This window comes from Cervus canadensis, chromosome 14 (assembly GCF_019320065.1).
Source record: "Cervus canadensis isolate Bull #8, Minnesota chromosome 14, ASM1932006v1, whole genome shotgun sequence".
In the NCBI taxonomy this organism is placed as follows: domain Eukaryota; kingdom Metazoa; phylum Chordata; class Mammalia; order Artiodactyla; family Cervidae; genus Cervus; species Cervus canadensis.
In genome coordinates, this window is record NC_057399.1 from 61,596,478 (window position 1) to 61,620,677 (window position 24,200).

The window sequence follows — 24,200 nt, forward strand, 5'->3', positions numbered from 1 at the left end:
CTGCCACTGAATTCCAGTTACCTTTTCTTTTCTCTCACACACACTCACTTAAAAATCCCAACTCAGAAACATTGACCTTAGTTTTGAAAGCACCCTACGAGGCTAAAAGGAAGTGGTGACTGGCAATAATGCATGTATTCAGGATTGCTTTCCACCCCGTCCCCCCTTTTCTTTTGAGGGTAGGGAAACTGTATTTCAGACCTGAGCAGAAGGGATGAGAGCATCATCTGAGCAATGTGTTTAAATCAGTTACGATGATCAGTCAAGTCCATGGAGTGTTTTATTAGTGGATATTCTAAAGGAGAGTAGTATTTTCTTTGAGCTAAAGTAATTTTACATGTTAATGCTGTTTCAGTGTCTTTTGGGTGATTCAGTTGTGAAAGTATTAGTCTTTAAATTTGAAATGGATTTAATCATCCCTTGAAGAATTTTATATAAAATTGATTTTATGAAAAAATGCTTTAAAGCTGTAGTGGATAAACATCATTAATTATACTTAGAAATTCATATTTTCCCAGATGTTTCTTAAAGAATTTTATTAATAAGATCATTAATGTTTTTATTTATAGCTTTTAGTTTATAACATGTTCAAGTTACTAAAGGCTTTTTACATTTACTTTTTTATCTTAGTGGAATCTTAAACAGATTTTGGGGTTACAGTTGTGACTTTGTAAATTTTTGTGAGAGATTGGCTATATAACTTTAGGATTTCTTTTTTTTTTTTTAACTTTAGGATTTCAGTAATGGGTTTTATTCTTTTCCAATACATTCAACTTCCAAGAGCAGTGGTTTTTCCTTTTTTTGACTTGTAGCTATGAATTGTGAGGGTTTTTTTTTTTTTTCTCTTAAAAATAGAAATAGTCTTTTAGTTATAAAAATATCTGTTTATTTAAGATAAAAGAGCAGAAGAGACTGTGGATAAAGATGATAGTGTAACTAAGTCTTGAAATTAGAAAATAAATTAATGTATTTACTCTTTAACATTTCTTAGTTGGTTGTCACAGATTTGTTTCAGATTTACTTTTAGTAAATTAATATTTTCTTCATTAAAGCAGTATTTTACTTTATAATATTTAAGAAATTGTATTTTGCAAATTATTAAATAAAACATTTTGATTTTTTGCAAAATAAGAAAACTGACATATCTGAAATATACTGATTTTGTTTAAATATTGTTTTGCTAATGACACTTCAAGTAATTATTTAGGCAACTTATTTTTCTAATCTGGGATAACTGCTTTCGTCATTTAGTTATGGTTGAAATTTTAAGTTTGAAAGAACACGTTTTATGGAAGCCGTGCTTTTGCAAAATATTTTCAAGCTGCTTTGTCTTCTTAAAGTGAAAATCTTTTAAAGTAATTTCTGATTCTTGGAGAAGATCTCTCATTTTTCTGTTTTCTAGTGATATTTGGGCTCTGGGGTGTGTCCTGTATGAGATGTGCACACTTAAACATGCAGTAAGTAGAAGTTTGTGAAATATTTTACAAATTCTGTGAAAAAATACCTATAATATTTGTTTAAAAAAATCATCTGCCATCTTTCAGATGACCCACTTGTACTAGGAATTACTCTTCTCTGTTGGTTTGTGAATTTCTCAGTATTTTCTGAGATGTAAATGTAAATCAGTTTTCCCTTAACATATATGCATATGTCAAATATGCATGTTATATATGTTGTTATAATATCATATATCATACTTCATTCTAGAAAATTATTTCTAAAGACATTTGCTATCTTATAAATGTTAAACTTGCATAATGAATTTGATATTTTGGCTTAACAGACTATTAATTTCATTTTAGCAATTTTTCTCAAAACATCCAAATTATTTGATTTTAGAATTGAAATTATCTAAAGAACAGTTTTCAGCATATTTACGGGAAGGTAATTTTACTGATGCAAGTAATGTTTAATTCAGAGTATTTTAAAATTTTCACTTTTTAGGTGGCACATAATTTACCAAAAAGGGGAAGTTCTTGTTCTAAGTAGGTTCAGTTTTAATCACTATCCATATTAAAATCTTGCTTTTTAAAAATGCTTCCTCTACTAATTAAAGAGTAATATATTTTTATTACAGAAAACTTAAGGGAATAAATAAAACCATAAGGAAGTGGATAAATATCAAAAGTGATTGCTCTAGTCAGTAATGTCTGCTTGTAAATTGTTTCTTTCTAGACTTTCTTCTAGAATAATTTATAAAATGAGTTCCATTTTTGTTTTTTTTCCCCCCTCATAAGTTTTGTTGTATTGTATAAGCCCTTTTATAGCCTATCTTTATTGCCTGATGTTATTTGACTATTTTTTTCGCTGTGTTTTTTCATGGTTGCATTTGTCTTCCATTGTATTACCTTAAGATTTTATTTTTCTTAAGGAAAAGGGCATAGACTGCCAAAGTGATATGACCTGGTGGATATCAGATCAACATTTGAAGAAATTGGTCAGTTTTTCTGTGACATACAGTGATTTAGGTCTAAATCTATATATTTTTATTTGTTTGTTATTTTTTTTGGCTGCACCCTGCCATTATGGAATCTTAGTTTCTGACCAGGGAATTGAACTTTGGCCTATGGCAGTGAACGCAGAGTCATAACCACTGAACCATCAGGGAATTCCCTAAACCTACCTATTTTTAAAAAATCTTATCATTTGCATTGTTCTGTCACCATTGCTTCTGTATTTTGGAGTTACTTACCCTTAAGTGGACACATGAAGCTCAGTAAGTCATTAATCTTTATTTTATGAAGAGCTTATCATTTGAGAGATAAGCGAAATTTCACTGTAGTGAAGGAATAGAGTATAATCAGTTTCTGCATTTAGGATTCTTTCTTAGGTACATAGACATTTCTAGACGATTGAATTGTACTCACATCTTAATAAACAATATCATATTTTATGTGCTAGGGGAACTCATCATTTAAGAGAACTCTTTTATACTTTGTATAATTACCATTGCCTACTTCATACTATGTTTTGTTTTCTTAATTGTATATATTAACATAAGTGTACAACTGTTCTATACCATTTTAACTGAGATCTCAAAAACTTAATTTTACTTTCAAAATGAAATCGTCTTTTTAGATTTTAAACTGCCCACCTCTTTTTTCCCCACTTAAGTTAAGAGTTTATATTGTGTTTGATCCTAAAATATATGTTTCCATTGATGAGGTTTATATTCCCTTTTGGAATACTTGCCACGTTGCTGACTCCATATGGCTTTTGGGAGCATCACACATTTAAAAATAATAATAATGAGCAATGTATAAAAGAAATTAATTAATACCTTTGTTTATTACATTTTCCCCAAAGACTTTTAGTTCTCTAGTTAATTTCCTATTCTAGTTGCTACAGCAGGGGCACAGGAAGGCAGATCTTAAATGAAGACCACCAGGTTTGCTTGTTTTACCATCTTGGTTATTATTATCTTTTATAAACCCTTTACTCTGATTAGTACCTGTATTCCATCTTTCAGTTTTTTGAATACATAAAAGTTAATCTTATAGCAGGTTATACCATTTCATGAGAACTGGTATTTTCTTTTAAATGTGTTTGTAAGTAACCAAGTGAATCTTGCTCTGGAGAGCATGTGCTGATTAAAATATTGGAAAGAGGGTTGCAGTTCTGTTGTTTGTTAATAGGAAAAACTCTATTTCTTATTGTTCATACTCACATTTTCAGCTTATGTTTCATATGTTTCATTTATTTTCTCAATTTTAGTTTGAAGCTGGCAACATGAAAAACCTGGTACTGAAGATAATATCTGGATCTTTTCCACCCGTGTCTTTGCATTATTCTTACGATCTCCGCAGTTTACTCTCTCAGTTATTTAAAAGAAATCCTAGGGATAGACCATCAGTCAACTCCATATTGGAGAAAGGTTTTATAGCCAAACGTATTGAAAAGTTTCTCTCCCCTCAGGTATGTTTTTTTTTTTATTTTGTAGTTAAATTGAGCAGGAGGGTTGTGGAGCTTGACTGGGGCGTGGCCTCTTCTGTTTGGAGGAGAGCTCTTTGCAGCCCTGGGGGGTGCGTACCTTTCCCAGCTGTGCTGGAGTCATTTTCCTTTCTGTTTTCCTGCTACTCTTCCCCTTCCTGTTTGCTTTCCAGTTGTGCATTTGCATTCCTTCTCTGTCCTCTTAACACTTACTGCTTAACTTCTAACACCTCTCGTCACCATGTGTATAGCAGTTTTTATACATCAGGCAGAATTCAGTTCAGTCCTGACCCTGTGTACCCGGACGTGGCATCAGATCTTACAGTTCAAGGGCTCAGTCTCTCCCACAGGACCACCCCCACTTCAGAAGCCATTTGTAAGTGGCAGGTTGTCACCCGTGCTTCTGTCCATCCAGTTTATGTGTCAGGTTCCCATGACCCCTGCCTCTGGTTCCACTGATGTGCCCTCTAGAGCAGCTCACAGGACTCAGAGAAATTTACTTCCATTCACCAGTTTATTATAAAGCATGTAGGTGAAAGGCCAGGAAAAAAGGTACCTAATGGTGAGGTCCAGAGGCATCCTAAGTGCAGGAACTGGGGTCCCCCCTTGAATGTTTGCCAATTCAGAAGCTTTCTGAACCTTTTCCCTGGTTTTTTATGGAGTCTTCATTAGTAGGCATGATCAGTAAATCTTTGGTCCTTAGTTATTGGTTCCAGCCTCTTTCCTCTCCTGGTTAGGGGAGGGCAGTGGGATTGGAATTTTATCCCTCTAATCTGGGAGTTGGTTTCCCTGGCAACCAGTTTTCATCCTTAGGTGCTTTCCAAATGTCACCTTAACAAATTTTGGTATGTCTCAAACGGGCTTGTTTTAAACAACAAAAGGCACCTTTATGTGCTTCCCACTGAGGAAATTTCAAGGATTTTAGGAGCTGTGTGCCAGGAACTGAGTGCTGACCAAGTATGTATTTCTTAATATAAGTCAAAATATCAGAGTTATTCCTCTGTCTCTTCAGTTTCTGTTGTTTTGTTTTCCAGTTTTTTTATTCTGGTAAAATAGATACAAGATAAAATTTATTAATGTCACCAGTTTTGAGTGTACAATTAAATGCATTCATAGTGCTGTGCACCCGTCATCTCATCCATTTCCAGGTCTCTCTTCCTCTTGGAAAACTGAGTCTATACCCATTAATCAGTAACTCCCCTTCCCCTTGCCCTGGCCCTGGTATCCATCTTTCTATATTCTCCGACTTGGGTTTCTAACAGTAAGACTATTCAAAATTTGTCTGCTTCCCTTTCCTCACCTGTGAACAATGGGATTATAAATGTATCTAATTAATAATGTCTTGAAGTGGTTACCATAGTCAAAAATCATAATGCTTGTGAAGTGCTTAGTGTCTAATACTTACTAAGTACTCAGTATACTCAATATATGTTAAGTATTATCAATATAACTTTACTGTGTTAATATATTATCTTTATAATTGCTCTTTCTCTAGTAGAAGATTGCAAACCACTGTGTGTGGGCATGTATATGTATATATAATAGATTGCTGACTCATGATTCCTCCTCTACTACTTGCATACAGGTGCTTAATAAATACTTGTTGAGTTGAATTTTAATTGAACACGATTTATCAAAAATCTGTCCCAAGTCAATTAGTATATAAGTATGGTCACCTGAAAGTGGAATTATTTTACATAATTTGTGTGACCTTTGTTGATTTAAATGATCACTATTAAACTCTTCTATGAATCAGATATCTAGTAAAATCATAGTTTTATTACTTTAAATGATCATGAGATGAGAGGGAAGTGTCTTATTTCCTCTGACTTTTTACAGAATATCCATATGAGCAAATAATCTTCAGGAAACAGAGATGTGGATTTAACTGTTACTACCAAGAGAATACATTAGTAAGCAAGAAAGCCAGTTAAAATTTGGCAGTTAGAGGCCACTAATATAGGACATAGCTACAGTCTCTGAAGTGTGGGTGTTTTACAAGACTCCTTTGTTACAAATAGCATTTTCAAGCACAGATTTATGTTGCAGTGTGCTATTGTTTTTGACAGCTAGTGGAGAAGAAAGAATGACTTCAGTCAGTCTCTCTGAGTTTGTTTTCTCCGATACCAACAATTAGGACAGACATATAGTCTCAAGGCTGAAGCACTGGAATTCAGCTCAGTTCAGTTCAGTCACTCAGTCATGTCTGACTCTTTGCGACCCCATGGACTGCAGCACGCCAGACCTCCCTGTCCATCACCAACTCCTGGAGTTTACTCAAATTTGTGTCCGTTGAGTCAGCGATACCATCCAACTATCTCATCCTCTGTGTCCCCTTCTCCTCCTGCCTTGTCTTTCACAGCATCAGGGTCCTTTCCAATGAGTCAGGAATTCAGCTAGCCAGCAACAAAAGAAAGCCTGATATACACAGAATATGTAACATGGAAAGAAAAGAGGGCAGATGATGGTTACTAGTAACAAGAGTATTTGACAGACACGCTTAGTAAATACATGGTATCTCATTGTGTAACCACCACTTAGATTTCACTCTTCACCAAAAATGTTCTTTTCTTATGATTTTTCTGCTATATATCTGCATTTGATTAATTCTAGAAGAAAGCTTGTCCACAGAAAGGATAAATAAGTTGGTAAGATTGGGAAGAAATTAACATAGAGAAATTTGATGAATGGACAATTTAGGTTTTAGTACAGTTTATTTGGCAACATAATTGTGACTGAAAAAGAAAAAAAAATATTTTGATTAATGGCTAGGTTTTTTTTTTAATTTGAAAATTTCACATCTTTTCTAACTTTCCCCCCACCTCTTTCAATTTAAGCTTATTGCGGAAGAATTTTGTCTAAAAACATTTTCCAAGTTTGGAGCGCAACCTCTACCAGGTAAGTGGAGTTTAACATGAATCCTTTCCTATGTTTGTGATAATCAGTATACTAATTATATTGGAGATATTTGTAGATACAAGTTGAGGTAGTTGTATGATAAATCTAATCCAGAGGAAATGAATCTAAAATTTTTTTATGATATGTGATGAGTTAATAACAAAGTTTCCATTTATTATCTGCCTTCATTTAAATGAATTCTATTTTGAAATCTTCTTTCTTACTCAAGTGTTCAGCTCATATTCTGAGAATATTGTTATGAAATGTTATAAAATGCCCTAAGTGCAAATCCTTTTGGTTTTGTTTTTTTTTGCAAATCCTTTTTTTTTTAATTTATTTTTTTATTTTTGATTGTACTGGGCCTTCACTGGCTTTTGTTGCAGCAGTAGTGTGGAGCGTGGGCTTAGTTGCCCCAAGGCATGTGGAATCTTCCTTGACCACAGGTAAAACCCATGTCCTCTGCATTGACAGGCAGATTCTTATCTTCTGTACCACCAGGGAAGCTCCAGTGCAAATCTTGATGTAAAATAATTTTCTTTAAGAAATATTTTTTATTGTAAAGTACTTTAAAAGTAAATCGGTGTGAAGTCAGACACCTTAGCAAAGATAGTTATTCTTTAAATATGGGCCAGCAGCAGTGGAGTATTTGTTGGATTGTCAGTGTGGTTACATATTGTTTATGTATTTATCTTTGTGAGAGGGAAATCATTTTTTCCCCATGGAGTGATTTCAGATGGATTTCTGAAATCCGTGGAAGTTATTAAGACTTGAAGATTGTTGTTTTTTAAGCATAATGCTTTGCATGTCTTACTCCATTGTGAGTATAGATACATTAATAAAAATGAATCCCATATCATAAAACTTGAGTCCCTAACAGCTGGACAGGGTGTGGCAATGTGTTCTTGGGAAGGCCAATTGTGTCAGCTCTTCTTAAACACCCTGGGGCTCATCCTCTGAGCCGACAGAAGCTGGCCATCCTGGCGATCAGCCCAGTGGGAACCATGTTCATGAGACAGACATAAGGCAGGGTCAGCATGTCCCTCCTGGCGCTCTTGCCTCATGAGAAGTCACATCTTCATCAAAGCCTCCTTGTCACACAGACAGGAATCCCTGGGTCAGCATGGTCTTCCCAGTGGATGAGCCTCCCAGGCAGTGGAGCAGGGTTCCCTAGTGGGAGGAGCTGGATGGAGGCGCGTGTGACACAAGGAGTGTGTGATACAAGGAGTAGTCTTTCTCCTGGCCTTGAGCCCCTCATGGGCTCCCGTCCTGGCAGGAAGCTTCCTCTTCCTGGGAAGCGCATCTCTGAAAGGGGGAACACTCAGAAGCCAGATGAGAGCTGAGTAGCCCTCCTTCTTCTCTGGGGTGCAGGGTACTGTTCCTGTGGTCTCCTGGGACCCCTCCTGTTTGTGCTTGGGTGCCTCTTGCCCCTTTTCTGGCACACATGTGGTTATGTTAATATATGCAGCCAAGTTCCAGTGGTGTGACTGTATCTGTTTTTGAAAAGAAGCTTACAGTTCTCAGAGGGAAAGTTTTCTTCCTCACATTTCCTAATTACTGTCTCAATACAGTTGAAGTATGTGTTTAGAAAAACTTACTGTAATATACTGTATCAGTTTCTCAGATTTTCTACACACTTCAATTGTGAATATAAACTGCCAGTCAAATGGCTAATGTTGCTTTTTTTTTATAAGCATTCACTAAATTGTGTGAGTAATATGTCATTATGAAAATCAAAAAGAAGAAAATAAAAATTACCCTACTCTTAATACAGACTGTTTTATTTGGTATATATATTTCAATGATAACAGATGCATAATGATTGGAAATTGGGGTTGTGTTATAAGGAAAGATTTTTTTTTATTTCACAATATTATATCTTGATCATTTTCTAATGCAGTTAAATATTCTTTGAAGAACAGAGTTTAGTGGTAGTGTTTCCTTGTAAACACCTAGTTAAATTTTTTCTCCATTCATCTGCTATAGAAGAAGCGCGCTGGTTGGCAGAGGTGGATCACATGGTTCTGGGACAGGGTGTAGCCCTGGGGTGGAGGGCAGACGGGGTGGGAGCAGGGCTGAGCAGGGAGAGCGAGTCAGGGCGGAAAGGACCACTGGGAGGCCTCGTGCACCCGGGGCTCTGACCCCCCTTAGTCTCAGGAACGTGAAGTCTGGACTTCCATTTTCATTACTTTAGTCTGAACAGCTTATCTTCAGTTTGTCATTGTTCTAAGACTGAACCCTGTCTAGGCTTTAGTAAAAGTTGGATATTGATATATAATGCTGAATGTGTATATATTTTTGTGGTTCTCTGATTAGTTTTTTGACATTAATTAATAAACATTGTTCTTTTTTAAAATTTATTTTTTAATTGAAGGATAATTGCTTTACAGAATTGTGTTGTTTTCTGTCAAACCTCAACATGAATCAGCCATAGGTATACATATATCCCGTCCCTCTTGAACCTCCCTCCCACATCCCTCCCCATCCCATCCCTCTAGATTGATACAGAGCCCCTGTAAACATTGTTCTTGATATACGTTGGTCTCTGAACATTTTGACCAGTTTCTACTCCTACCAGCAGTGCATAAACGTACTTGTTTCCTGGGACCCTAAGTTAATAGTGATTCTTTTTAAAGTTCCTCTTTTTCAGTGGGTCTGTAGATGTAGGCATTACTAAGACTATATAAGAAGCAAATATTAATTCTCATAGTGATGGAATTACTGTTTAACAGTTGCTCTTGAAGTTTATGTTCTGATTTTGACAGTAATTTCTAAGATATGGAATGTTCTTTATAAAATTTATTTTTAACATCTTTATTGAAATATTGAAATGTAATCCGCTTAAAATTCACTTCTTCCATTTAAAGTCAACGATTCAGTGTGCTTTAGTATATTCACAGACATGTACAATCATCATCCACCATCGTACAGTCATCATCCACCATCAGTTTTAGGGATGTGCTTTTTCTGTATGAGAAATTTCAGCATCTTAGAGGAGTGTAGCTTCTTGCTTCTTTCAGAAAGTGGCTTTAGTGTAAAATAGTCATGATGAAGACATTGACACGTGGTAAGGAGTGAAGGAGATGTTTAGTGAAGAGTCTCAAACTGAACGCTGTCAGTGATTGTGAACATGAAAAAGTTCTGTGTTGAAGAATTTTGAAATTAAAGATTTGAACACTAAGAACTCTGAAAATAATTCTTTCTATTATTTTCTCATGTAGCTAAAAGACCAGCTTCAGGACAAAGCTTGGCTTCTATTATGTCTGCTCAGAAAATTACAAAGCCTGCTGCTAAATATGGAATACCTTTGACAAATAAGAAATATGTAGATAAAAAATTGCATGAAAGGAAACCACTCCAGAAATATAAACAGGTATGATGTGGTGATGATGTTACAAACTGTGTATTAGTAACATGTTCAATTTGACCTTATTTTATTGCAGCTCAGTTCAGTTAATCTTGAAGTCTGTAGGATTGTTTTTATTAAGTTATTAAAGAGCATTGCTATTCTGTGCTTCACCAGTCTTCTAAAACTTAGGAGGCTTACAGAAGGCATGAAGAGACATTAAGTAAATACATTAAGTAAAGCAGTTGGTGCAGTAAAAAGAAAGTAACATTGTAAGTGAAATCATTGTTGAATAACCTAAGCGGAACCATTTGTTTTTTGCATAAAATAAATGAACATCTGAGATAAACATCATAAAAATCTGGGGAAAATTTGAATTTAAGGATTCATGATGAGATAATTAAATATGTGGAGGGATATGACCTTACGGTCTGTCATGTCTCAAGAGAAAATTAAGGCCTGTAGCATTTAGGTGCTGTGCCTAAAAACATAGATTAGTTGCAAGAATTTGTCATTCTTCTTCATGTCTGTAGCCGCTGTATTCTCTGGAATGTGGCACCTGTTGGTTTTGCTCTGCGTCTGCACGTGCATCTACACAGATGTGCAGAAAAAGGTTTAAGTACACAGGTGTGCATAGTGCTGTAAGACAAGCCTCGCAGTAGGCGGTTCTTTGTCTTTGGCATGCCTGATGTGTGCACTGTCCAGCTATAAGGTCTTGAACTGGGCAGTGAAGGATAAATTTCCAGCTGAAGGGCACTGTGACAGCTGGCACCCTGGGTTTGTGGATTTTACTTTTTTTTGTTGTTGTGTTTGTTGTTTTTGTTCAGTCGCAAAGTTGTGTCCAACTCTTGTGATCCCATGTACTGCAGCACGCTAGGCTTCCCTGTCTCTTCCCATCTCTCGCAGTTTGCCCAAGTTCATGCCCATTGAATCAGTGATGCCATCCAGCCTCATCCTCTGTCACCCACTTTTGCTCCTGCCCAGCATCAGGGTCTTTTCTAATGAGTCGTCTCTTCGCATCAGGTGGCCAGAGTAATGGATCTTCAGCTTCAGCATCAGTCCTTCCAATGAATACTCAGGGTTGATTTCCTTTAGGATTGACTGGTTTGATCTCCTTGCAGTCCAAGGGACTCTCAAGAGTCTTCTCCAGCACCACAGTTTGAAGGCATCAATTTTTCGGCACTCAGCATTCTTTATGATCCATCTCTCACATCCGTACATGACTGCTGGAAAGACCATAGCTTTGACTATACAGACCTTTGTCAGCAAGATGATGTCTTTGCTTTTTAATACACTGTCTAGGTTTGTCATAGCTTTCCTGCCAAAAAGCAATTGTCTTCTGATTTCATGGCTGCAGCCACCATCTGCAGCAATCTTAGAGCCCAAGAAGAGGAAATCTGTCACTGCTTCCGTGTTTTTCCCTTCTGTTTGCCATGAAGTGATGGGACTGGATGCCATGATCTTAGTTTTCTTAATATTGAGTTCTAAGCCAGCTTTTTCACTCTCCTCTTCTACCGTCATCAGGAGACCTTTTTAGTACCTCTTCGCTTTCTGCCATTAAAGTGGTATCATCTGCATATCTGAGGTTGTTGATATTTCTCATCCAAGTACTAACCAGGCCCGACCCTGCTTAGCTTCCGAGATCAGACGGTTGTTGATATTTCTCCTGGCAATCTTGATTATAGCTTGTAACTCATCCATCCCAGCATTTCACATGATGGGCTCTGTGTAAGTTAAATAAACAGGGTGACAATAAACAGCCTTTTCATACTCCTTTCTCAATTTTGAACCAGTCAGTTGTTCCATATAAGGTTCTATCAATTGCTTCTTGACCCACAAACAAGTTTCTCAGGAGACAGGTAAGATGGTCTGGTATTCCCATCTCCTTAAGAGTTTCCACAGTTTCTTATGATCCACACAATCAAAGGTGTTAGCATAGTCAATGAAACAGAAGTAGATGTTTTTCTGGAATTCTCTTGCTTTCTCTATGATACAGTGAATGTTGACAATTTGATCTCTGATTCCTCTGCCTTTCCTAAACCTAGTTTGAACAACTGGACATGCTCGGTTCACATAATGCTGAAGTCTAGCTTGAAGGATTTTGAGCATAACCTTACTAATATGGGAGATGAGTGCAATTATCTGGTAGTTTGAACATCCTTTAGTAGTGCCCTTCTTGGGAATTGGGATGAAGATTGAACTTTCCAGTCCTGTGACCACTTCTCGGTTTTCCAAAATTGCTGACGTGTTGAGTGTAACACTTTAATAGCATCATCTTTTAGGATTTTAAATAGCCTGCTGGAATTCTATCACCTCCACTTGCTTTATTGGCAGGAGTGCTTCCTAAGGCCCTCTTAACTTCATACTCCAGAATGTCTGGCTCTGGGTGAGTGACCAAACCATCGTGGTTATCAGGGTCATTAAGGTCTTTTTTAAACGGTTCTTTTGTGTATTCTTTCCATCTCTTCTTGATCTCTCTTGCTTCTATTAGATCTTTACCATTTCTGTCCTTTATTGTGCCCATCTTTGAATGAAATGTACCTTTGATATCTCCCATTTTCTTGAAGAGATCTGAAGCCTTTCCCTGTTTTCTCCTCTGTTTTCTTTGCACTGTTCGTTGAAAAAGGCCTTCTTGTCGCTCCTTGCTATTCTCTGAAAGTCTGCATTTAGTGTTGATATACCTTTCCCTTTCTCCTTTGCTTTTTGCTGCTCTTCTTTCCTCAGCTATTTGTAAAGCCTCCTCAGACAACCGCTTTACCTTCTCACATTTCTTTTTCTTTGTGATGGTTTTGTTTATTGCCTCCTGTACACTGTTACGAACCTCTGTCCATAGTTCTTTAGGCACTCTGTTTACTAGATCCTAATCCCTTGAATCTATTTGTCACCTCCACTGTATATTCACAGGATTTGATTTAAGTTGTACCTGACTGGCCTCATGGATTTCCCTACTTTCTTTAGTTTAAGCCTGAATTGTGCTATAAGGAGCTGATGATCTAAGCCATAGTCAACTCCAGGTCTTGTTTTTGCTGACTGTATACAGCTTCTCCATCTTCTGCTACAAGGAATATAATCAATCTGATTTCAGTATTGACCATTTGCTGATGTTCATGTGTAAAGTCGTCTCTTGTGTTGTTGAAAAAGGGTGTTTGCTATGACCAGTGAGTTCCCATGGCAGAATTCTACTAGCCTTTGCCATGCTTCATTTTATACTCTAAGACCAAACTTACCTGTTACTCCAGTTATTTCTTGACTTCCTACTTTCACATTCCAGTCCCCTATGATAAATAGGGCTTCTTTTTTTGGTGTTAGTTCTAGGAGGTCTTGATAGAACTGATTAGCTTCAGCTTCTTTGGCATCAGTGGTTGGAGCATAGACGTGGATTACTGTGATACTGAATGGTTTGCCTTGGAAGCAAACTGAGATCATTCTGTTGTTTTTGAGATTACACCCAAGTACTACATTTGGAACTCTTATTGACTATGAAGGCTACTCCATTTCTTCTGTTGGATTCTTGCCCACAGTGGTAGATATCATGGTCATCTGAGTTCAGTTCATCCTTTCCTGTCCATTTTTGTTCACTGATTCCAAGATGTCAGTGTTTACATTGGCCGTCTCGTGCTTGACCACATCCGATTTACCTTGATTCATGGACCTAACATCCCAGGTTTCTATGCAGTACTGTTCTTTACAGCATCAGATTTTACTTTTCATCCCCAGACATATCCACAGCGAGGTGTAATTTCCTCTTTGGCCCAGCCGCTTCATTCTTTCTGTTAATAGGTAATCATACTATTAGTAGTTACATAATTAGGCCTAAATGGATGAGTTCCATTATATCCTTTCGCCTTCGTTTCTTTAGTTACTACAAGGCACCCAGGACTCGTGGCATCCCCTCATTACATAGTTTCTCAGCTCCCTGAGGCTCTGGTCCTACCGTGCTCCAGCCCCTGCCTCTGCAGAGCACCCGAACTATTCCACAGAGCCCTCAGCTAGTCCATGGTCAGCAAGATCCCCTGCATTCTCAACTTGTCAAGATCTCTGCACCTTTTTTACTCTAAAACCTGGCTTGTCACACACACTGTTGCGCGGCTTTCTCGGGGACCATTTTCTCTCTAGTCCCTCAGTCCTGCTGGGTCTGGAGGAGGACGATGGCGTTGTGTTCCTTGATGTCATTGCCGGACTCGCCCTGGCTTCCCCAGCACTGCCACCAGACTGTGTCATGTGCTGCTCCTCACTCTTCACGGCGATGTCACGGTTCTTGGTGACTGCAAGTGTCTTGAGACGATGGTCCTTTCGGTGGTGCACTGCCTTTTTGTTTTCTGATTGTTCCCTTTGATGATCTTGTCTCCTGCCTCACTTTGGATCTCTCCCCTGTGGCATGCCATCACATTTGTCATCAGGAAGAACGCCTGCTTCCTAGCCTCAATTACAGGGACCCCACTCTGACCACTGCTTCCTGTGTTTCCAGCTTAGTCTCTGAGAACCTGCCTTGAAAATGCCTTTGTTCTGTTTGGATCCATGGATCTTACCTGGTTTTATTATTGTCCATCCCATCTTTGTTTTTATTTTCCTTTTCCAGCTCTAATTTCATGTTCTCTCATTGTAATAGTTTCCAAAGGGTTTGACTGCCCCGCCCAGTGGGTGTGGTTGGAGGAAGCCTGCAGCTCTTCAACTGGTCTCACTTCAAAGTTTAAACCTACAGTGTCAGGTGCGCACTGTCGCCCCACCTCATCAGGTTTCCGCAGGCCAGTTCCTCTCCTACTTTGAATGGTCATCACCTACCTTTTCCTTGTTTATCCCCTCAGGGTGATGAACGTTGCTTCCTATTTCACTGAGAAAAAAGAACCAAGTAGAGGAAAGTTGCCCACACTCAGCAGCACTCCTGCCTGTCAGTCCTACCTGTTGCCAGTCTCCTGCTTTCTTCCTTATACTTGGAGGATCTGTCTGTTTTGATCTAGAGTTGACCTTGTCGTTTGTATGCCATCTCTTACTATTATTTTTGCCTTTTAAAGGACTTCACTCTCTCTCCTGTATCATATTTTTCCTCTGTCCTTAATCATTCCTGTTAGCAAATAAATGGGCTTTCTTGGTGGCTCAGATGGTAAAGAATCTGCCTGCAATGCAGGCAGATTCAGTCCGTGGGTCGGGAAGATCCCCTGGAGAAGGGAATGGTAACCCACTCCACTTTTCTTGCCTGGAGAATCCCATGGACAGAGGAGCCTGGTGGGTAACCATCCATAGCATATCTTCAGTCTTCTTAAGAAAACCCTTCCTTCCCTCCCATGTCTCCCTCCAGCCACTTCCCTGGATCTCTGCTCCTTTAGTGGCAGAACTTCCCGAAGCCTTGTCTGAATGTCTCTGCTTCCTTGTTTCCCCTTCTCTCTTGAACCCCCTCTGCCCAGAGCTTGCTCTGTCACAGCTGTTGGGTCACTGCTCCTGGCAAGGACTTCTGGGAGCCCCAGTGGTTCCATCCAGTGGTCAGGTATCTTCTTCCTCTGCCTCAGTTTCGGTTTACTTGGTTACCCCTCTTTTTTAAACTTTTTGTTCACTTGAATCCAGAGTGTCCCACTCTGCTAATTGTCTCCCTCCCTGCCTACCTGCTCTTCTCGCCTCCCGTTTGAGTTCCTCCACACGTCCCTGACTTGGATGCTCAAGTGGTTCAGGAGGCCGGCCGTGGACACCCCCGGACGTCCTCGCTCTCTGACAGCACCTGTAAATCCACACCCCGATCTGCATCTTGAGCCTGGACTCCTTTCCCGAGCTCCAGACCCGTCCTGTCCTTGCATCTCTACGTGGGTGTCTGCTGGGCTTCTCAGCATCAGTGGGTGTACCTGTGTGTGCCGGGCCGCATGGCCTCCCCAGGCTGTGGGTCCTGTCTCACTACACACTGTTGGAGTCGCTGCTGACTCCTGGTCACTGTCACCATCACATCCTCCCCGCCTGCCTGCAGAGTCTGTTCCCGTGTGGCTGCTGCTCACCACTCAGTCTCACCCTAGGCCAGACCGCCTTGCCCTCCTCAGTGTGTCCGCACCAGCAGGCTCAGGGCGGCTCTGACAGCAGAGGCAATCGTTGCACTTTCCTATTTGAGACTGCCAGTGCCCCTGCATGTCCTGAAGACCTTCTTTGTTCCAGTTCCTGTAACAATTACAGCTGTTTTCTAAAAGAAAAGGAATGGTTATTAAGCCACCAGAGGGAGCTCCATGAATGTGCTTTGGTATTTTGGCTCTCATTTTAGCAAAAAAACACAAAACAACACATTTCTTTTAGTACAGATGTTTTACATATTTTTCTCTTCTTTGTAGATTGTGTTCTGAAAATACCTATGTGATCTCAGAGGAACACCTTTGGCATTTTTATTTCACAAATATTTGAGCATCTTATATCTGGGACAGTCTGGTGCACCGAGAGATAATTTTTCCCTCCATGTGACTTACCTAAGAGTACATAGGTGTCTTAGTTAAACTTTCTCTTGTTGCAAATGGTTGTATAATCTAGTTTAAAGCTGGTCATGTATAATGAGATGCCATTATCACTCAGGTTAATATTTTTAAGATTTTGAGTGTCGTGTTTTCACAAATGTTGACACCAGTGCTAGATTTGCTAGGCAAGGGTTAACTGGCAAAACTTGTCAAAATGCAGGGCTCTGTGTCTCTGTGTCCAGAAATTATGATTCAGCAACTCTTGAGGATACGTGTTTTTTTGAAAATAGCTTAATCAAGATATCACTCACATACTATAATTCATCCTTTTAAAGTCTGAAATTAAATGATTTCTAATGGATTTGCAAGAATTGTGCAGCCATCCCCATAATCAGTTTTAGAGCACTTCATTGCCGCTCCTCAAATCCTTTCCCATTAACATTCACTCCCTGTTCTCTGCCAAATCCCATAGCCCTGGGCAACCAACCACTGGGCTAGTCTACTTCTGTGTGGATTTGCTCTTTCTGAATGTGTCATGTGAATGAAGTCATGCAGTGTGTGGTCTGTTTATTGCCAAGTAATTCTCTTGTACGGAAGCAGTATGTGTTTTTACAAAGCTCCTGGGTAGCATTCCCCACTAGTTTAAGTTGTATGTACATAAAACATACTTTGAAATGTTAACTTTGTGTTTGTAATACCATGAAGAACATTGTCTACAGCTGTTTTTTCCCTTGTAGTTCAATAATAGTGCAGCCAGAAGCAGTCTGCTATTTAAAAAGTGGGGGTTGCTGTCTGTTAGAGGTGGCATAATCATTTTTTCTTTGATTTATTTTTATTAGTTGGAGGCTAATTACTTTACAATATTGTAGTGGTTTTTGTCATACACTGACGTGAATCAGCCATGGATTTATATGTATTCCCCACCCCGATCCCCCCTCCCACCTCCGTCTCCACCCGATTCCTCTGGGTCTTCCCAGTGCACCAGGCCCGAGCACTTGTCTCCTGCACCCAGCCTGGGCTGGTGATCTGTTTTACCCTTGATAATATACATGTTTCGATGCTGTTCTCTTGAAACATCCTACCCTTGCCTTCTCCCTCAGAGTCCAAAAGTCTGTTCTGTACATCTGTGTCTCTTTTTCTGTTTTGCATATAGGGTTATCGTTACCATCTTTCTAAATTCCATATATATGCGTTAGTATGCTGTATTGGCCTTTATCTTTCTGGCTTCACGCTGTATAATGGGCTCCAGTTTCATCCATCTCATTAGAACTGATTCAAATGAATTCTTTTTAATGGCTGAGTAATATTCCATGGTGTGTATGTACCGCAGCTTCCTTATCCATTCGTCTGCTGATGGGCATCTAGGTTGCTTCCATGTCCTGGCTATTATAAATAGTGCTGCAGTGAACATTGGGGTGCACGTGTCTCTTTCAGATCTGGTTTCCTCAGTGTGTATGGCATAATCATTTTAGTGAGTGAGGAGCGGGGACTTTTTTTTTAAGTAATAGAATGGAAAGTAACAGACTCAGTTACACACAGTAAAAGTATTTTATGGAATGTGTGTGTGTATCTTCATTGGGTCTGAATGTGAACTATCTTTCTTACTGTGGGTTGCTTTTAGAAAAAGTTTGAAAGCTTCTGTTCTTTAAGTATTTCAGTATTATTGTCATCTCATTAACCCTAGTGTTAATGGGGTTAGGTGGTGAGATACATGGTTGGCTTAAGTGAAAATTGAAATAACTAACCTAAGTTTGGTTAGGAGTTGGGATCTAATAACACAGTGAGGAGGTCGTATAGTTCTGAGAACCTGCTGCTTCTGTCATTTTGTCAGGGAGCAAAGCTACTATTTATTAATAGTCATTGGGTGAGATTTAATACCACTTATCACATTGCTAATGTTACTTTGAGTTAAAACATCTATAAAATGGATATTTTATGATGGTCATTTAATTAAAATGACAAAACACGTGTAAGAAAATCATTATTCTCCTCTTACCAGTTTATCAACCCATTTGATGGTATCACATAGTTTAAATACCATCATTTTATTGTGCTCAAGTTAAATAATGTATTCATTAAATTAATTACATTTCCTAAGGAGGAAGTTATGTTGAAATTATGTATCATGTTGCTTTCTTTTTTTTTTTAATAAATTTTTATTGGCATATAGTTGCTTTACAATGCTGTGTTAGTTTCTGCTATACAACAAAGTGAATCAGCTTTTTGTATGCATTAGTCCCCTTTTTTGGGTTTCCTTCCCATTTAGATCACCACAGAGCATTGAGGAGAGTTTCCTGTGCTAGACCATAGGTTCTTAACTGTTATCTGTTTTATACATAGTAGTGTGTGCATGCTGGAGAAGGACATGGCAACCCACTCTAGTGTTCTTGCCTAGAGAATCCTGTGGACAGAGGAGCCTGGTAGGCTGCTGTCCATAGGGTTGCATAGAGTCGGACACGACTGAAGCAACTTAGTATGCATGCATGCATTGGAGAAGGAAATGGCAACCCACTCCAGAATCCTTGCCTGAAGAATCCCAGGGACGGAGGAGCCTGGTGGGCTGCCGTCTATGGGGTCGCAGAGTCCGACACAACTGAAGTGACTTAGCAGCAGCAGCAGCAATGTGTACATGTCAACCCCAGTCTCTGACTTCATCCACCCCTCTCATGTTGCTTTCTAAAGTGGGCAGAAATTTTAAATATCTTTTTTGTTTTGGTGAAAGAAAACTTTTGATCACTTTCTACTTCTTTTTTGTATGTTGTGAGCTATACAATGTATCTTAACAGTGATCTGTTGGGATTAATTTGATTAATTTTATTAATTTCATATTGATTGTGAATTATATTTTTTTATATTATTCTGAATTCACTTTTAGAGTTTTAGTGCTTATTTGTTGTAGTCATTTTAAAAAATTTAGGAAATTGAAGCAGTAAGTAGCAAATGAAAGTAATTTTTTATAACATTGACTTTTGTCAAAATACAGCCACTACTGAAATGGAATTGTTAGTGGAGATACTTTACTGATTTAATCAAATGCTGAGTTATTTTTATAATAATGTAAATGATCACTGAAATAACTTTTTAAAGTAACATTTCCTTTCCTTTGAATTGAAACCTAACAGGTGAATATTTTTATACAGTGTTTCTTTTTATATATTTTTTCCTAAGGTAGCTGGAAAATTTAAAAACTGCTGCATGATACATAACTTAAGAGTTTTCTGTAAATACTTTTAATCTGTTTTTGGTATATTTAGAACTATACTTTGAATTGTTTGAAAAATTTGCCCCTGTAGTAGGGGATGTTGATCACAAAATTGAGTAGCTAGCACAGGATATAAAAGAAAGAAATCCATGGGTCATTTATACTTAGGAGCACACATGCAGAAATCCTTAAAAATGTTTTTAAAAAAAGTTAAGTTAAATCAAGCAATTTATCAAAAGAGTAATTCAAAACTTACTAAATAGGATACATTTCAGGAGTGGAAAGATGGTTCAACAGTAGGAAACTGGTTAATTTCACTGTTAGTAGATTAGAAGGAAAAAAATCACATATTTGGCCAGTCCTGGTGTCTGAGTGATTCCCTGGGCCCAGCAAAGGGACCAAGTTTCCAGAGCCTTGAAGACAAGGGGTAACACCCCAAAATACGGACTCATTTTCCACTGTACCTTCATTGGCCGAGCAGCTGCCAAGAACAAAGGTGCATCTCCCGATACCTGGCAAACAAATGCAGTATTGCCTCATGAATCGATTGCTTTTCTGAGGTGCCCACCAGTGTTTTTGTGGAGAAGCTTCAAGAACAAGTTGAGGAGCGACTGTCCTTCTATGAGACTGGAGAGATTCCCTGAAAGAATCTGGATGTCATGAAGGAGGCAATGGTTCAGGCAGAGGAAGCAGCTGCTGAGATTACTAGGAAGCTCGAGAAACAGGAAAAGAAACGCTTGAAGAAGGAAAAGAAAAGGCTGGCTGCAATTGCCCTGGCTTCTTCAGAAAATAGCAGTGCCCCGGAGGAGTGTGAGGAGACAAGTGAAAGACCCAAAAAGAAGAAAAAGCAAAAGCCCCAGGAGGCTCTTCAGGAGAATGGAATGGAAGACCCATCTGTCTCTTTTTCCAAACCCCAAAAAAAGAAATCTTTTTCCAAGGAAGAGCTAGTTAGTAGTGATCTTGAAGAGACAGCTGGTACTGGAAGTCTTCCCAAGAGGAAGAAATCTTTTCCCAAAGAGGAAGCAGTTACTGACCCTGATGAGTCAGAAAACAAGAGGGTCCCCAAGAAAAAGCGGAAATTGTCCAAGGAGGAGCCACTCAGCAGTGGACCTGAAGAGGCTGCTGCCAGCAAGAGCAGTGGCTCCAAGAAAAAGAAAAAGCTCCGAAAGCTATCCCAGGAAAGTTGGAATGGACATCTTCCTAGTGGGACATAACTTCCAGAGGTATTCCCCATCCCATCCCCTAGAGCCCAATAAAAATAAAAACAAATTAAAAAAAAAGATCATATATGAATTATCTCAGATACTGAAAGTTCAGTAGAATTTAACTATAAAAATTTATTTGGTTGTTTACATTAACCATGTATAACTTTTTGTATGTCCCTCATACCTCAATAAAGTGGTTTTTGAAAAAAATTCAAATTTCTTTGATTCAAGAAATAGAGGTGAAAATTCTTAACTTGACCCAGTTATATATACCAGAAACCTACATCAGGCATTATACATAATGATGAAAAGTTGGAAGCATTTACATTAAAGTTAGGAACAAGACAAAGATGTTTGTAATGATACTGTTATTTGATGTTATCCCAGAAGCCTAGCCCATGAAATTAAAAAGAGAAAGAAATAAGAAACATAAATATTGGGAGAGATGAGAAAATACAGACATTTACAGATATGATTCCCTACCTAGAAAATCCTATTGAAGCAGCAGAACACTGATAATGAATTCAATGACATGGCCTGATAGAAGTTGAGCATGTGACAGTGAATAATTAGAAAAGGAAATAGACACTCCCTCAGTTACTATAGGATAGCCCTGCTGTGAAAAGTGCAGGATAACTGTGCAAGAAAGGACTCCACATCAGTGGAATGTTATTTATCAATGAAGAAAGCAAATGCAAATAAATAAGCATAATAACAAGGGTTATTCTGAAAATAGTGTTGAGCAACAGAAGTGAGATACAGAAGAATATATGTTGTATGATTCCATTTATATAGAAATCAGAACATTAAAAGAAAACAAAACTATATTGTTTAGGAACATGTATTCAAGTGGGAAAGCAACAGAGACAAGTCAGGTAGTGATTAGTAAAGTGGGGATGGTGGCTGTCTGTCTTGTGGAAGGACATGTGGAGGGTTTCTGTGTGTTGACAATATTCTGTTTCTTGACTTGGGTAGTAGTTACTGGGTTTTTCCTTTATTTTTGAGAACCTCTGTATCTCCTTTATCTACTTTTTTATAGGTGGCTTTATATCATAGTTTAAAAAAAAAGAAGATGGATAGATGACATAGAGAATTCCAGAAATTGGAATTTATTGTGTGATTAATGTGTATTTGAATTTATTATGTGATTAATGAGGCATTTCAGGCCTTTGTGGAAAAAGATGTATCAGCCAAGAAATGGTTATGAGATAACTGGATTTTCCAGAGAAAAACATTAGATTCCCAATCATTCCATGAACAAAAATTTATTCCAGATAAATCTAAAAATAAAAATCTAACTTTAATATTTTAAAATCTAAATTTAAGTTAGATTATATATAACTTCTGAATATAAAAATGAAACTATCTAAGTGGCAGAAGCAAATGAGGTCTGAAATGTCTTCTTTGGTAAAATAGTTTATGCCGATAGCATAAAGGAAAAGACTGGCAGATTTAACTATATACATTACAGACTTCTGTATAGTTTAAGATACAATAAACAGCTGTTCAAAGACAAAATGTAAAAAAAATTTGCAAATCTAAAATGCTCTTTAATTTTCATAATATGCAAATAGCCCATAAAATTAGAGCAACTATAAAATAAGACGAACAATTAGTGTATTAAAGAAGAAATGTAATTATCTAATATACTGGAAAGTGTTCTTAGTCTTTCCAGATATTAAAAATTTAAGACATTGATAATGCTCACTATTTGTGACGTTATGAGAAAATGAATTCCTTGATGGGAATATTAGTTGATGCAGCTTCTTGAGGTGGCAGTTTTTCTCAACACTTTAATTTCATTATTACTTTACGATTCCATCTACAAATTGCCCTTCTGAAAGACTTGCATATGATACAAAATGTACCTACAAGAATGTTTAACAGTATGGGGGAAAATTGGAACCAACCCAATGTCCTTCCTTCAAGAGTAGTTGAATAAATTAATTATATCCATGGTTTGGAATATCACCATTGTTAAATTGTTTACCACAATGTGGAAATGTCAGGGAGCATTGTTAATAGTGAAAGACATTTTTCCATCATAACACATTATTTATTATATTTATGTAAAAAGTATAAAAAGCTAAGACTATGTGTGTATGTATATACACATGTATATAGTTATGTGTGTATTCATGTTCATGAAACAGTCTCTGAAAGGATACTTACGAAAATGTTAACAATGGTTCTATCTGGAGGTAGGGAGAGAAGTTAGGTGTTAACTCTTATTTCATTTTTTTTTTTTTTTAAAGAAAAATTTCTTCAGAGTTGGGCTTTCTAGATGACATTCTGTTTATATAACGTTAGAGAACTTACAATTAGCATCTCTATCTGAGTACTGTTTTTACTGGATGATTTCTTTGGATCCCGTGTTTCTCTTTTTTGAACAAATAGTGTATCAGACACTTAAGTGGTTCCTTATTTTTTTTTGAGGGATGATGTATTTTGAAAGAGAGTTATGGCAGTATTGGCTTTACTTTTTTTCTTATTTATTTATTTATTTTTTTACTTTTTTCTTATTTTTAAATTTCCATACATTTGAATTTTTCAAATGGATACCTCAAAATCCTAATCTAATTTGTAGTTTTACTTTCTGTCCAGGCCCATCAAACCCCAGTGAAGAAAGTGAATCCTCGAGAAGAAAGGAGGAAACTGTTTGAGGTATAAAGACATCTGTCTGCTTATTTTACAGCTTTGTAAAACTAATTATGAAAAAAGAAGCAAATTTTATAAAACCTCCAAACCTTTCCTCCTTATTTCTTTCAAACAAATACCTCTAACTTATTTCTGTTTTTAAACCTTCCAGGATATACGTCTACCATCGGTATGCTAACTTTACTGATTAAGCTAGAAAAAGTAGTATTCATTATTGATTTTTTTTCTTTTTTTTTAATTTAAGGAAGCACCAAGAAAAAGAAGATTGGAATTGACTGAAAAAGAAAAGAAACCTAAGGATCAGGTAGTTATTTCACTGTTATTTTTCTTTTCTAGCCAAGTTGGAGATGATAATTGTTTTAAGAGTTCTAAGAAGTTTGTCTTTAAAATTATTGCAGGTTAGTCTGCTGAAGGCTGAGCAGGTGAAAAGACAGGAAAAGGAAAGGGTGAGAGGATCGTCCATTTTCCCCAGCACGCTCCACCACCTCCCCACACACATGCCCCCCCTTTTTTAAAGGAATACACTGGTTTCCATTTTATTACTA

The 24,200-nt window shown here is 37.7% G+C and overlaps 1 protein-coding gene across 6 annotated transcripts in view; it reads left to right on the top strand.

Annotated features, from left to right (window-relative positions):
* Nucleotides 1–24,200, top strand: part of NEK1 (NIMA related kinase 1) — a 123,031-nt gene that overhangs the window by 13,519 nt on the left and 85,312 nt on the right. For all 6 annotated transcript variants that reach the window (XM_043486699.1, XM_043486703.1, XM_043486701.1 and 3 more), the window contains exons 8-14: nucleotides 1,403–1,457; nucleotides 3,715–3,915; nucleotides 6,768–6,828; nucleotides 10,047–10,198; nucleotides 23,602–23,661; nucleotides 23,900–23,959; nucleotides 24,054–24,101. In XM_043486699.1, the coding sequence (XP_043342634.1) occupies nucleotides 1,403–1,457; nucleotides 3,715–3,915; nucleotides 6,768–6,828; nucleotides 10,047–10,198; nucleotides 23,602–23,661; nucleotides 23,900–23,959; nucleotides 24,054–24,101 (637 nt within the window). The remainder of the gene's footprint in view (nucleotides 1–1,402; nucleotides 1,458–3,714; nucleotides 3,916–6,767; nucleotides 6,829–10,046; nucleotides 10,199–23,601; nucleotides 23,662–23,899; nucleotides 23,960–24,053; nucleotides 24,102–24,200) is intronic.